Source organism: Mixophyes fleayi, chromosome 9 (assembly GCF_038048845.1).
Source record: "Mixophyes fleayi isolate aMixFle1 chromosome 9, aMixFle1.hap1, whole genome shotgun sequence".
Lineage (NCBI taxonomy): Eukaryota > Metazoa > Chordata > Amphibia > Anura > Limnodynastidae > Mixophyes > Mixophyes fleayi.
This window is the reverse complement of record NC_134410.1, coordinates 48,545,092-48,557,735: the sequence shown is the minus strand read 5'-3', so window position 1 is coordinate 48,557,735 and position 12,644 is coordinate 48,545,092. Positions and strand designations below refer to the sequence as shown.

Here is a 12,644-nt window from a genome sequence, read left to right as displayed (position 1 = left end):
CAGGCCTCAATTTTTTTCTTTCTAAACTGCATAACTTGCTGTATGATAGAGTAACCTGTCTGCTATGGGATCGGTTACACTTGCTGATGTCTCCTGTGACTGTAAGACAGGGATGCGATTAGCTGTTTGTTTGCCTGTCACAAAAAAAGCAGTGTTTCTGTTTCAACCTGCAAAGTTATATATCTACTTTCTATAATGTTACAAAGAATTAGGCTACAATTGTCATGGTTGCTTGCTATTAGTCTCCCAACAGAATTATGGAGATTAACTAGTTATTTGTGAAAGACACTTGGGAGCAGATTCAATTCAGCACAAGGTGCCACTGGATATCACAGTGTTGTCTGGCTGGGCGCATTGCCGCCCAGTGGCAGAACTACCATTGGTGCAGAAGGTGGAGTGCACCAAGGCCCATGGAGATAATGGGGCCTGCTGCATGGCAGACGGAGATGATCAGGGGCCCCGGTTCCCTCCTCCCTGCACCGGGGCCCACAGCTTGCTAGTTCCACCTCTGCTGACGTCTATTACGGTAAGGGGAGCGAGGAATAACCAACGACAATTCATTGTTGGACATCGCCCCGATGTGTCTCCGCAGACTTTCCATAGACACATTGCGCTGAATTTAATTTTCCCCTTAGATTTTTATGTGAAATGGAATAATCTTCATCATGAACCATAAGATTATATTTGTGAACTAGGATTTGCAGCCCAAACTTCTAATATGATGTGTAATTGGCAAATGGAATGTCATCTAGATATTGCAAATAATGCTGATATTTTACTTTGGAGGTCTCACTGAGCATTTCTAGTAATAGCAAATTGAAATACTACCAGGGCCGGTGCTAGGGTCCATGGCGCCCTAGGCATTTTTAAAAAAGCGCCCCCCCCCCCCGCAAAAATCGCCCCCCCCCCCCCCCCCCCGCAAAATTCGCCGCCCTCCTCCCTCCTCTCCTTACCTTGTCTCACCACCGCCGCCTCTCTGCTCCGTCTCCTCCCCTCCACTCACTGACACTAGTAAGTGGAGGGGAGGAGACGGAGCAGAGAGGCGGCGGTGGTGACAAAATAGCCTCTTCCCCCCCCTCCCCGTGCATCTGAATGCTGTGCGGCGGCCGTGACAAGTATGGTCAGCGGTCGCTGCACAGTTTTAAAGTCTTTTAGTATTTTGTGGCGCCCTCCAGGCGTCCTCCAGAGCCCGGCGCCTTAGGCAAGTGCCTAACCTTGCCTAATGGGAGCACCGGGCCTGAATACTACTTATCAAAAGAGCAATAAAGAAAAAGACTAAATTACTTCACATGGGGCCAAAACTGAATCCACAGGATTACCGTTTACAGATGGTCAACACGACCAACAATGTATTCTTAAAACAAAACAAAAATCGTGTTGTACTTAATTAGTTGGTCCAAGGGCAACAAATATATGTGAACTACTCAAAAAAAAAATATATAATATAAAATATTTTATTGCACTTTCCAATATTTCATATTAGGTGCAATGAAAATGGAAATGTGAGCACACAGTGATACAAAATGAAGAAAGTGAAGAGTGTGGAGGTATGAAAGATATACCACGAATAACCAATTAATGATTGTACTTCCTTCTCTAACAGGATTATAGCCAATGACAGGATGCGTGAGATTACAGACAGCACTTCATGAACTACAATTCAAAAGTAACAATAACTAAACAGAGGATCTGGTAACAAGAGTCCCTGCAGCCATTAACACCCAGTCACTGATAGACCAGTACATCTACATTCCATACGTAGCAGTGGGAGGATGGTTAATCAGGGCAAAGGATTACACATGAACAAGACTGAACTAAAGCCTACCACTTGTAATGATCTAGACAAGAGGCTTTCATCTTTCTGTATCCACAGAACGTGGAACACGGAGGAAACTAATTGCTGGAACTTCATCAACTTGTTAAGCTAAATCGTAGGTAAATTTGCTCCTCACTTATCTGCCAACATAAAAAAAATGAAAGTGCTCACAAACAAAATGTTAAAGTCCTTAATGGAAGATGAATTAAATAAATAGATGAATTATGTACATGAACCCAAACGATAGGACTTATTTAAATAGCAAATATCTAAGTTTGCTGAACCACATATCAATACATCTGCCCCTGAGTTCTGTAAGTGAACCATTTTTGAACCAGGACAGCAATGATCAAAAGATGAACATGAAAATACATTGAAATATATACATTTTAATTTGACATGTAATGTACATACACACCGAGGCACAAAATGAATTTATGTAATAGAATGGCTATATTAATGCTTACTGCGGAATGGTTATTTCAAAAAGTTATGGAATTCCCACAGCTGAACTTTTAATTACTGTAATTGAATTTAATTGAATAATGACTACTGCTTCAGTGAGAGTGGAATGACAGAGCAAGAGTAACTAGCTTTTTGTTCGGTAACGTTGAGTTAAAATAATTAAACTACAAATCAAAATAGCAAATAGCTATTGGCCAATATGTAGAACAATATATTTTACACCTGTACCTCCAGCCAGGGAGATAGAACAAATCTGATATAAAATATTTAAATTCTATATTACTAGAGATGCCCAGTTATATATTGAATTTAAAATGCCAACATTATTTGCGGTCACAATATTTAGATGATATTCCATTTGCCAAATGCACAGTCAACTAGGAGTTGGCAGTCTGTGTCCCAATAGGAATGGGAAAAGGTCTATTACACACTACAATACCGACCCTTTCCCTATTTCTGATCACTTAAAGCCAGGAAAGTATTCTTGGTATTAAGAAAGACAACACCTACATAAAACGTGATTTTAAAAGAGAAATGAGACAACTCCCACAGAAAATATGGTCTGGTAAATGCGGTAACTCCCACAGAAAGTATGTAAACACCTTTAATTTACTCAACTAGCTGTGCTTAAAACAAGACTGTCTGCTTTACATTAGCAAGAAATTCTTTTAGGTTTTTTTTCTCTTGTAAAGCTTGGCTGTATACAGGAACCACATCACATCACCCCTCCTTCCATAGGGTGGGAAAATTGAGATCAAAGTCTTTAATAAAAAAGAAACATCAAAAGCAAAGGGATCCAAATGAAGAAAAGGAAAAAAAAAAGACAAATCAAACCACAGTTTTAGACATCAATACCCATCATTTTAAAACATTTGGTTTCTACAGATTTTAGAAGACAGTGACATCTAACCCAAATCTTCACATAACACCCATTTAATAGGATAGTTTATAGAAGAAAAAAACCTCCTACTTAACCTTACCACTAATTACTGCTTAGTCTTTTAATTTTAGTTAAAATATTGTATTGTTGGAATCCATTTCCACCAGCAATACTGAACCGTATGGTGGCTGCTTCCCACTGTAGATTCCACGGGGTGGCCATGAATGTGTAGGAACAAGCACAATGGTTAAAGCAGAGGCAAAACTAGTGAGCTGTGGGCCCCGATGCAGGGAAGCGAGGAGGAGAGAACTGGGGACCATCATCATCACCATTTATTTATATAGCACCACTAATTCCGCAGCGCTATACAGAGAAGCTCACTCACATCAGTCCCTGCCCCATTGGAGCTTACAGTCTAAATTCCCTAACATACACACATAGACAGACAGACAGACTAGGGTCAATTTAATAGCAGCCAATTAACCTACCAGTATGTTTTTGGAGTGTGGGAGGAAACCAGAGCACCCAGAGGAAACCCACGCAAACACGGGGAGAACATACAAACTACACACAGATAAGGCCATGGTCGGGAATTGAACTCATGACCCCAGTGCTGTAAGGCAGTAGTGCTAACCACTACGCCACCGTGCTGCCCTCGCTAGTTCCCCGTGCAGCAGGGCCCATTATGTCCATGGCCCTGGTGCACCGTACCTGGTGCACTAATGGTAGTTCCACCACTGGGTTACAGGCTATCAGTATATTTCACAAACAACAATAAATTAGGGTCGCGCTGCTAAAAAGGCAAATCAATATTGGCTAAATAAAAACACACATATAAAAACACACATATAAAAAAAGGGGGACACAACCATATCATCTGTGAAACGGATCATCTGCTTTATTGACGGATCATATAAATAAGGTGATTGAGATTTTATCTTGCCACACACACTGTCTGATTTTGAAGGAGGCCGTATCTATGAGGTACTATACACATTATTCATAGAACAGTGTGCATTCTACTAAGCACATACTGAATGCTTTGGATGTTCCGGATTTATGACTGATTATTCTATATCTGGATGTTTTTTTCTGTGTACACCAACTTTTTTCTACAGCCGCGGTTGTGTCCCCTTTTTTTATATGTGTGTTTTTATATGTGTGTTTTTAATACAGTGTCCTTAATTAGGTATACCCTATTATATGGTTTATTTGATAGACCTAGGAGCACTATCTTAAGTCTAATTTATTGTGGATTACTGACAAGTTTATTAAATGCAGTGTTATATTTACCTGGCAATTTGTCAATTGAATCATTTTGCTCAACAGTATTGATTTGCCTTTTTAGCAGCGCGACCCTCATTTATTGTTGTTTGTGTTACCCATTACTATTAGTGGGATTGAGCTGCCCACTGTGGGTCTGCAGCAGCGACAAAGTCTGCCTATTATCAGGTTTCTCCATCTCCTATCTCCCTCCAATTTATTACGGTGTAACCCCTATTTTTTCTCCAGTGTGCGCCCTAACCCTTATTGGGATTATCTATCAGTATATTTCAATAGTGCTAAATGACCAGGGCTGCTCATTGATGGATCATACTGATTACTATACACAGTAATAGATCAGTGCCACCCACTAACTAAATAAGTGATAAATAATGCATTTCTAAGACCCTCTTTTCAATCAAAAATATCTATATAAATACAGTCCTACTATGTTTAAATTTGTAAACCAAATAAATAGCATTATGAGGTGAATGAATATTACATATTAGACCAGTGTTTCTTAAACCTGGGGGTAAATGTATCAATGTCCGGATTCTTCAACTCCAGCGAGATCGGCGTCTTCAGCGCTTAAATTTAAAGCGGCGCTGCCTTGTAAAGGGAAACTTACCTTTACAAGGCAGCGCCGCTTTAAATTTAAGCGCTGAAGACGCCGATCTCGCCGGAGTTGAAGAATCCGGACATTGATACATTTACCCCCTGGTCCTCAGACCCCTAACAGCGCATGTTTTCCATATCTCCTTGCTGTAGCACAGGTGTATTTACTACTGACTGACACGATCCACAGGTGATAAAATTATTTCCTCTGTCACCTGGAAAACCTGCACTGTTAGGGGTCCTGAGGACTGGGTTTGAGAAACACTGTATTAGACAATATGGGCCTGATCCAGAGTGGAATGCAAGCGAAAGCGTAACTTGCAAGTGAAAAAGTTGCATGCAAGTGTATGCAACGCAGAGTAGAAGATGCGTCCCGGTCTGAATGAGTAGCAGATGCATCTGCTTGACAACAGACACTTGGGGCTAGATTTACTAAACTGCAGGTTTTAAAAAGTGGGGATGTTGCCTATAGCAACCAAACAGATTCTAGCTTTCATTTATTTAGTACCTTCTACAAAATGATAGCTAGAATCTGATTGGTTGCTATAAGCAACATCCCCACTTTTTCAAACCCGCAGCTTAGTAAATCTAGCCCTTAGTCCAGATTGCAAACAGGTACAAATACCATTTATTCAAGCTTCAATAACTTAGCTAATACAGCAGGAACAAATTCTCGACATCCGTGAAGAAAAATAAATAAATATTTATCTTGGCTACAATATGAACGGCTAATCCTAAAATATGGACGAGTGACTACTAAAGTCTCAAGTCTCATTCACCCTCTCAAAATATATTATATATTATATTGTGTACGTGTGTGTGTAATATATATATATATATATTAGTGCAAAAACCCTTCATAATCTACAAATTGTAATGAATGTTGATACTCAATCATATAACCAGGTGTGGTTCATTTTAAAATTACATGTGTATAACAGAATCTAAATATTGCGTTTAAGGTCCCGAGGTATCCACATAACCCCTACTAGACCGTTATGCATAAGGAATATCCAATGTGTCCTAATTTATCCATTATGCAAAGCAAAAACTTGCTTTGTTTACTATGCACTGCACTGTTATTTATGTTACATATGTGACCGCCAAACACTCCGATGTACAACAGTACAACATAGAAAACACAGACACAAACTACTGCAGGAAACTTACTCTGTGCTAAAAGTTGTGATATGGTCTTTCTGTTGTCCTCCGATCCCTCAAACTCCTTTGCTGCAAGCTGTTTATTTGCAGTTTCCATGCGTTCTAAAGTTAAAAACAAAACAAGAAAAAAAGCATTTTTAATAGCTGCTACATCAAAGATGGTTGCAAAGGTTAGTAACTACAAAAACACAAGGCATCAGACAGGGTGCTTTTAGAATAGTACAAGAACTCTGAAGTGACTCCAAGGGCTAAATTTATCAAACTGCGGGTTTGAAAAAGTGAAGATGTTGCCTATATTAAAAAATCAGATTCTAGCTGTCATTTTGTAGCATGTACTAAATAAATGATAACTAGAATCTGATAGGCAATATCTCCATAGGCAACATCTACACTTGTCCGAACCCGCAACTTGATAAATTTACCCTCAAATGTTCTTGTAACCCACAGCAGAAGTCAGTACTGGAACAGCATTTGATAGTGTACTTACACACAGTAGAGGAAAACATTCATAAGTCATACTTCTTTAGAAACGTGACTTCACTATCACTAGTTCTAGGCTAAATATTGGATCACCCACAAAATGGCAGACTGGTTGCAGGTGATGGATCCACTAACTAGATTTAACGGATGACATTGCTTCATATAAATTATAACAATGTAGTCTGTAGTAGATCATATTAAGTGATAATTACTCACACATTATGCAGGGGTTGCCACACAAATAGAACTGCAATATAGAAATATACACAAGATTGTCTGATGCACACAGTGGTATGGACACTTTCTGTCCTATCCATTATTTTGTAGTGTTTATAAAAGGACATTGTACAACCAGACTCTGGAGGAGAGTTGAACACACAGGGCCTGAGTCATTAAGGAGAGCAAAGCATAAAAAAAGAGTAACATTTGCACCTGGGCAAAACCATGTTGCATTGGAGGGGGAGGTAAATTTAAAATGTGGGGACAGATTTATAGTTGGGGTAGGGCCTGTCCTAGATCAACTTTAAATTTCAGTGTAGTAATAAAGCTATTAAGTATTTGTGTGCTAGATGAAAAAAAAAGCCAGTATTTAACTTATGCACAAAATAATAAACTACTTTGCACCCCTTGTATTGTAACATGGTTTGTCCCAGAGAACATTTGCCCATTTTTTGCCTTAATGACTTAGGCTCACAGTGTATAAGCAGAGGAGCCTCAGATTAAAAGAATTAAAAGAAGATGATTCTTCGTTTTGTGGGGGAGTTGGAATTTAGTGACAATACACATGGGAAAAGAAGTCTGACTGAAGGGAGGGCCTCTAATACAAGGAACACCCAAATGATTTGAAGAGCAAAACGCTGCTTCAAAATACCTGAACTATAGTGTCATGGGAACCCAGCCTCTTAATACCACCACTTCCGAAAAGCAATTCCTTCTATCACCGGCATTCCCACAGCTGCTGCATGGGCGCAGTAATATTTACATGCCTGAAGCTCTGTTGTCATTTACACCTGGGAGGTAAAGTGGCAACACAAGTTTTTAAATCGTGTTTCACATCACTTCATAGTATTCTCTTATATGTAGACTATACAGTTTGAAGGTCAAATATTCAGCGTGGGGACTCAGAATTAAAAAATTTACAGCGGAAGCGGCTAGCGGGGTGCATCTGTAAGTGACTTTTGTGCAGACATTTAGAGGTATAGCTACACCCAGTGAGTAGAAAGTAGCACATTTCACACTGTACTAGGACAGTTAATAATTTTATTGTTAACCATAATCAGAGTTGAATGAAGAAATTGAAGTTGTACCTCTCAGGTCCCTGTTAAAGTCGTGAATGCGCCGGATCTCACCCTCCAGTTTTGTTCTCATGGCTTTCTCCAAAGTCTCTCTCTTGGATGAAGATTTTACAAGATTTTCATATGCTTCAGAGACTCTCTGGATTTCCATCTCCATCTGAAACGTGCCAAGCGAATATCATGAGGCGCATGGCCAACTATACACTCCCTCTGTAATGACACACTGCACCTGCTTCCTCCCTACCCAAATGAGCATATTAGATCCACAGTTATATAAAAAGAATGGGAACATTCATAAAACATACTCACATATACATAGTGCACTGCAAATATGGTTCACTGTGAAGCTTTATTTTTTTACAATTGTGATCTCATTCAGCATAAAAGCGCTTTTGTTTGAACGTTCCACCTCCACCTCTGCACCTGAAGGTCCCCTTGAGGACCGTAGCCCCTGCTAAGCAAACGAGCAGTCTCACAATGACACTACTGGCTTGTGCATCTTATACAGAGGAATGTGAGGAGAGGAAGCAGGGATAGAGACTCATACAAACGTGGTTTCATGCTGCATAATATATGCAAAAATACAAAGGTACACAGTGTACTTTCTTTTAATGCACACTTTTTCTAGCTTGTTGCACATGTGTAGGGTCACTCTATTTTGGAAGCAAATCTTTAGACCACACTAAATATGGCTATACCGTGTCCATTTTAAATAGGTCAACCCTGTTCAAGTGGACAGTCTGCTTCCCCTGGGTGGTGTCAGAAGGACCCCTACCCTGTGCCAGTGAACATGTTCCCAGTCTTAAGCTACTCATCTCCTCCGGCTGCCTCAGCTCTCTAGCTCCCAGCTACAGTAGTCACTAGAATGAAGCAGTCTGCACTGTGACTGGTTAACGGAGATGGCTGCTTCCTATTGGTCTCTGTAATAGCAGCAATGGAAACAAGCATGAACCAAACATGTGATCATATTAACCAATAGGGTGGAGTCAGACAGGTGTTTGCTAGACAGAAAAGTGTTAGATTTTATAGTGCTCAATTGCTCCCTTACTGACACATTGAAGTGAATGGGGAACTCTGCTCGTCTGTCAGATGGCACTAATTATGATGAGAAAGAATCGCATGCAACACTACAGTGATTGAGCGCTATAAACTCTAACAAACTGGGAAAAGCCTCCCTAAATGCGCACTCTTCACCCCATCTCCCTGCCAGTTAATTTACATAATGCCATCCCACATTATTAAACCTGTTTTTTCCATTTGTGCACCTAATGTGCACTTATCATGGCACTCCCTGATCTCGCCAACACCTCGAACGGAAAGTGCACACATTTGAACCTGCCAATGCCACCATCTTGGTCCACAAATCCATGCGCCTACCTTAAAGCCACCACCATCTGCACATAAATAGGAGTGTGATGCCACAAGAGAACATTTGTGCTTCAGATTTGCATGGTCGTAAGGACACATTTTATTTTTTATAGTATAGCAGACACAAAGTGCTTCCGTTGTCACTCATTCTTATTTAATTAATACGCTGCCCTCTGAAATGTTGATCAGACCCAAAACTGCTCTCTCCACTGTGTTTGGTTGATGAATACACTAAGTAAATTTGCTGCAAACACAGAGACATGTTCAACCAAATGTCTGAAACCATTAAAAAAATAATTGGCCATTCACTATTTATTTCACAGTAATATTTAAACAATGGTTAGGATACATAAAAAAGAGCACAAGCAATATGTAACTTTGAGGATGATGCCCCCACATCAAACAATTTTCAAGAGCAGGGTAATTAAGGTAAAAACTATAATCTTTTATTTAAGAAGAGTTTTTCTGTACTTTTAATTTAACTTCAGTGCCTTTATACCATGTCAGATGATTATATGGTATTAAGATACATTTCATTCAACACTAGGTAATACTTACTTTCTGAAACCTGGCTACTTTGTCATAGCATCCTTCCAGCTCCTGGCGCAGAGACCTGTTCTCCTCCGACAGAACAGCAACCATTTGTTGTGCCCGGGAAACAATAGCAAATGGGTCGCCCTGCATCTGGGAATACGGTGAGGGCAAAGGAGGAGGTCTGGACATAGCAGGGTCCATCTGTGGCTGCTGCTGCTGCTGCTGTCCAAAGTATGACTGAGACAAACGATAAAAGTCTCCATGATGAAACTGACTGGACATCTGCTGAGACCGGGGTGTTCCAGAAAAGAATTCCCCATGGCTTGGGGACGGAAGCTGCTGCTGAGATGGGGACATGACGGAAGGTAGAGGGGACTGTAGAAGGCTCATAGAGCCAAGGGACGTAAGAGAGGAGGTGGGACTGTGATAGTGTAGGGATCGCTGCTGGTGTTGCTGCTGTACATCTTGATTTTGCCTGCGGAGCACAAAAGTTGATTAAACTAAATTTCATTGTCTCATACATCTGTCACTGAAAGATTCTAAAACAAAAAATAAAAGTCACAATTGCGTTTCCCCACCCTCCACCTATTAAAGATAAAGTACATTGAATACAGCATCGCTACTTATATATAATTATCAGCAAGCTTCTTTCCCTTGCTCTACTGAGGACACAAAATGCAGGTATATGATGATCACTGTCACTAACTAAATATATAATAATCTAGAAAAATCTATAAATGATGAAAACTTAATCTCAGGTATCAAATAGAAATATATCACTTTAGCAGAAAAACGCTATACCTATCAGAAAGAGAAACACACAACTGCAAATAATGTTTATAGAGACCCATTGTATATGGCAAATATCTCCCTAGAAACAAATGACATCATCGAGCCATGGATAATTCCAGCTGGTATAATACCTACCTCCAATGTGTGTAAGTGCACAATAATACAATCAGTGATAGGCAAGCTGATACACTACTACTAACCTTCCAAAGTGCCGTACAATACCCTTAATATCAGTAATAAGTTACAATAACAGTTAATAACAATACATTTAAACCGACAAAGATACTCTTAGCTGTAAAGACATTCTAAGACATTCTATTGTAAGATAAACAAGTGTTACAAGTTATGCCAAACATATTTGTCAATAAAGTAGGAAGGAGCTGGGAGCCACAAGGCCGCCTGTTGCCCATCAATGACATAAATACCAAAATTCAATGAAAAAATATTTCAAATACAATATAATATGATTTATAGAACTTCACCAATTATATCTGAAGTGCTTTGTATCTTACAGAACAGAATGTTGCAACACAAATCTAATATTTCAAAGAATATTACAATTAAAATAATTTTGTAATTATAACAAAAAAAAAAAAAATGCTCCTCTCAACAGCAGAATAGATTGCAAGCTCCAAAAATGTTATGGTGACTCTATGACAAGCCAACACACATTACGTTTTAAACACATGTATAGATAGATGTTGGTTCAGCACAAAAATAAAAAATAAAAAGTTTAGTCAGTTTAGTCAAAATATGGTAGAAGGTGACAACTGAATTGCTGCAAAAAAAAAAATATATATATATATTTTTTTTTTCATAGCATACCCACATTAAATAAATTTGATTAAAATAATCCCTATCTTATGTAAATCAAGAATAAGGAGTCACAGGACTGTATACATACATGAAAAACAGACAACACAGTCTCAATATACACCAAAGGTCTCACAAGTTATCCAACTTTCTTCAATATATTTGGCAACTCCTCCCTTCTTGGCATCTTCTAGGAGGTATGGACTCAATTTTCAGGCAAAGCACCTCCATCTCTTGTTTACCGAAGCAAACCACAATGCGAGTCCAGACAACACCTCTGACAGACAGCAAATTAACTTTGTAATGCAACTAGTGTTGTCTCCGAAACCTTCTCAGGTCACACGAATTTGTTATCCACAAAACAAGAAGTAAATTGGGAACTCCTGATAGCACTTTGCCGTCTGATGTTCTGACGGCAAAGTGTAGCTGCTGGGACCAGTCACAGTATCATTGCTTCTTCCCACATCAAGAAGGTGGATCTTTGTTTGTATGTGTCATTAATAGGAATGTAGGTCACATCCATCACACTCTCCATTCAGAGCTGTAATTTATCAGCCATCGTGAATGTACAGGACTAGTTTCCTTACCTAATTTCACTACCTCCCTTTTAAACACTAATCCAGACACATACTTATTAAGAGATCAGGCTCTTATACAAACAGTTTCATTGGCTATGGCTATACCACGATGAAATGTCAGATGACTGAAAATTACCAGCATCTACAAACTGGATGTGTACTTAAGACATAGGTAGACTTTAAAATATGAGGTAAATTAGTAGAGTTTTCCATATTCTATGAAAATATCACCTTTTGACTTTCATTTCATGCCACTTTGTAGTGGTTAAGTATGGAAATAGTTACCTAATATGGAGTACATTTACCATTCTAGAGAATTTTAGAGAATATCCCCTATAATTTCTGCAAGTCAGATTTTTGTCAGTGGAGAAAAGAGAATTCAACATGCTGAGTGAGATAAAAGTCATGTGACCTCCTCAAAGCATATAAAATACAATATAAAGACTGCGATTTTTTTGGCAGCCTTTTGCAAAATGGTATTTTTCGTTTGTTTACTTGGCTTTCACATTTTCTCCTTCTGTGAAATTATTTATTGGACTATTTTAGTATGATCAAGACATTTAGAATCACAAAGTAGATGGAGA

At 39.1% G+C, this 12,644-nt stretch overlaps 1 protein-coding gene across 1 annotated transcript in view; it reads right to left on the bottom strand.

Annotated features, from left to right (window-relative positions):
• Positions 1-12,644, bottom strand: part of AMOT (angiomotin) — a 53,946-nt gene that overhangs the window by 18,021 nt on the left and 23,281 nt on the right. Inside the window, exons 4-6 of the mRNA XM_075184307.1 lie at positions 9,902-10,352; positions 7,988-8,132; positions 6,210-6,302 (exon numbers count right to left, since the gene is read on the bottom strand). Coding sequence (XP_075040408.1) covers positions 6,210-6,302; positions 7,988-8,132; positions 9,902-10,352 — 689 coding nt within the window. The remainder of the gene's footprint in view (positions 1-6,209; positions 6,303-7,987; positions 8,133-9,901; positions 10,353-12,644) is intronic.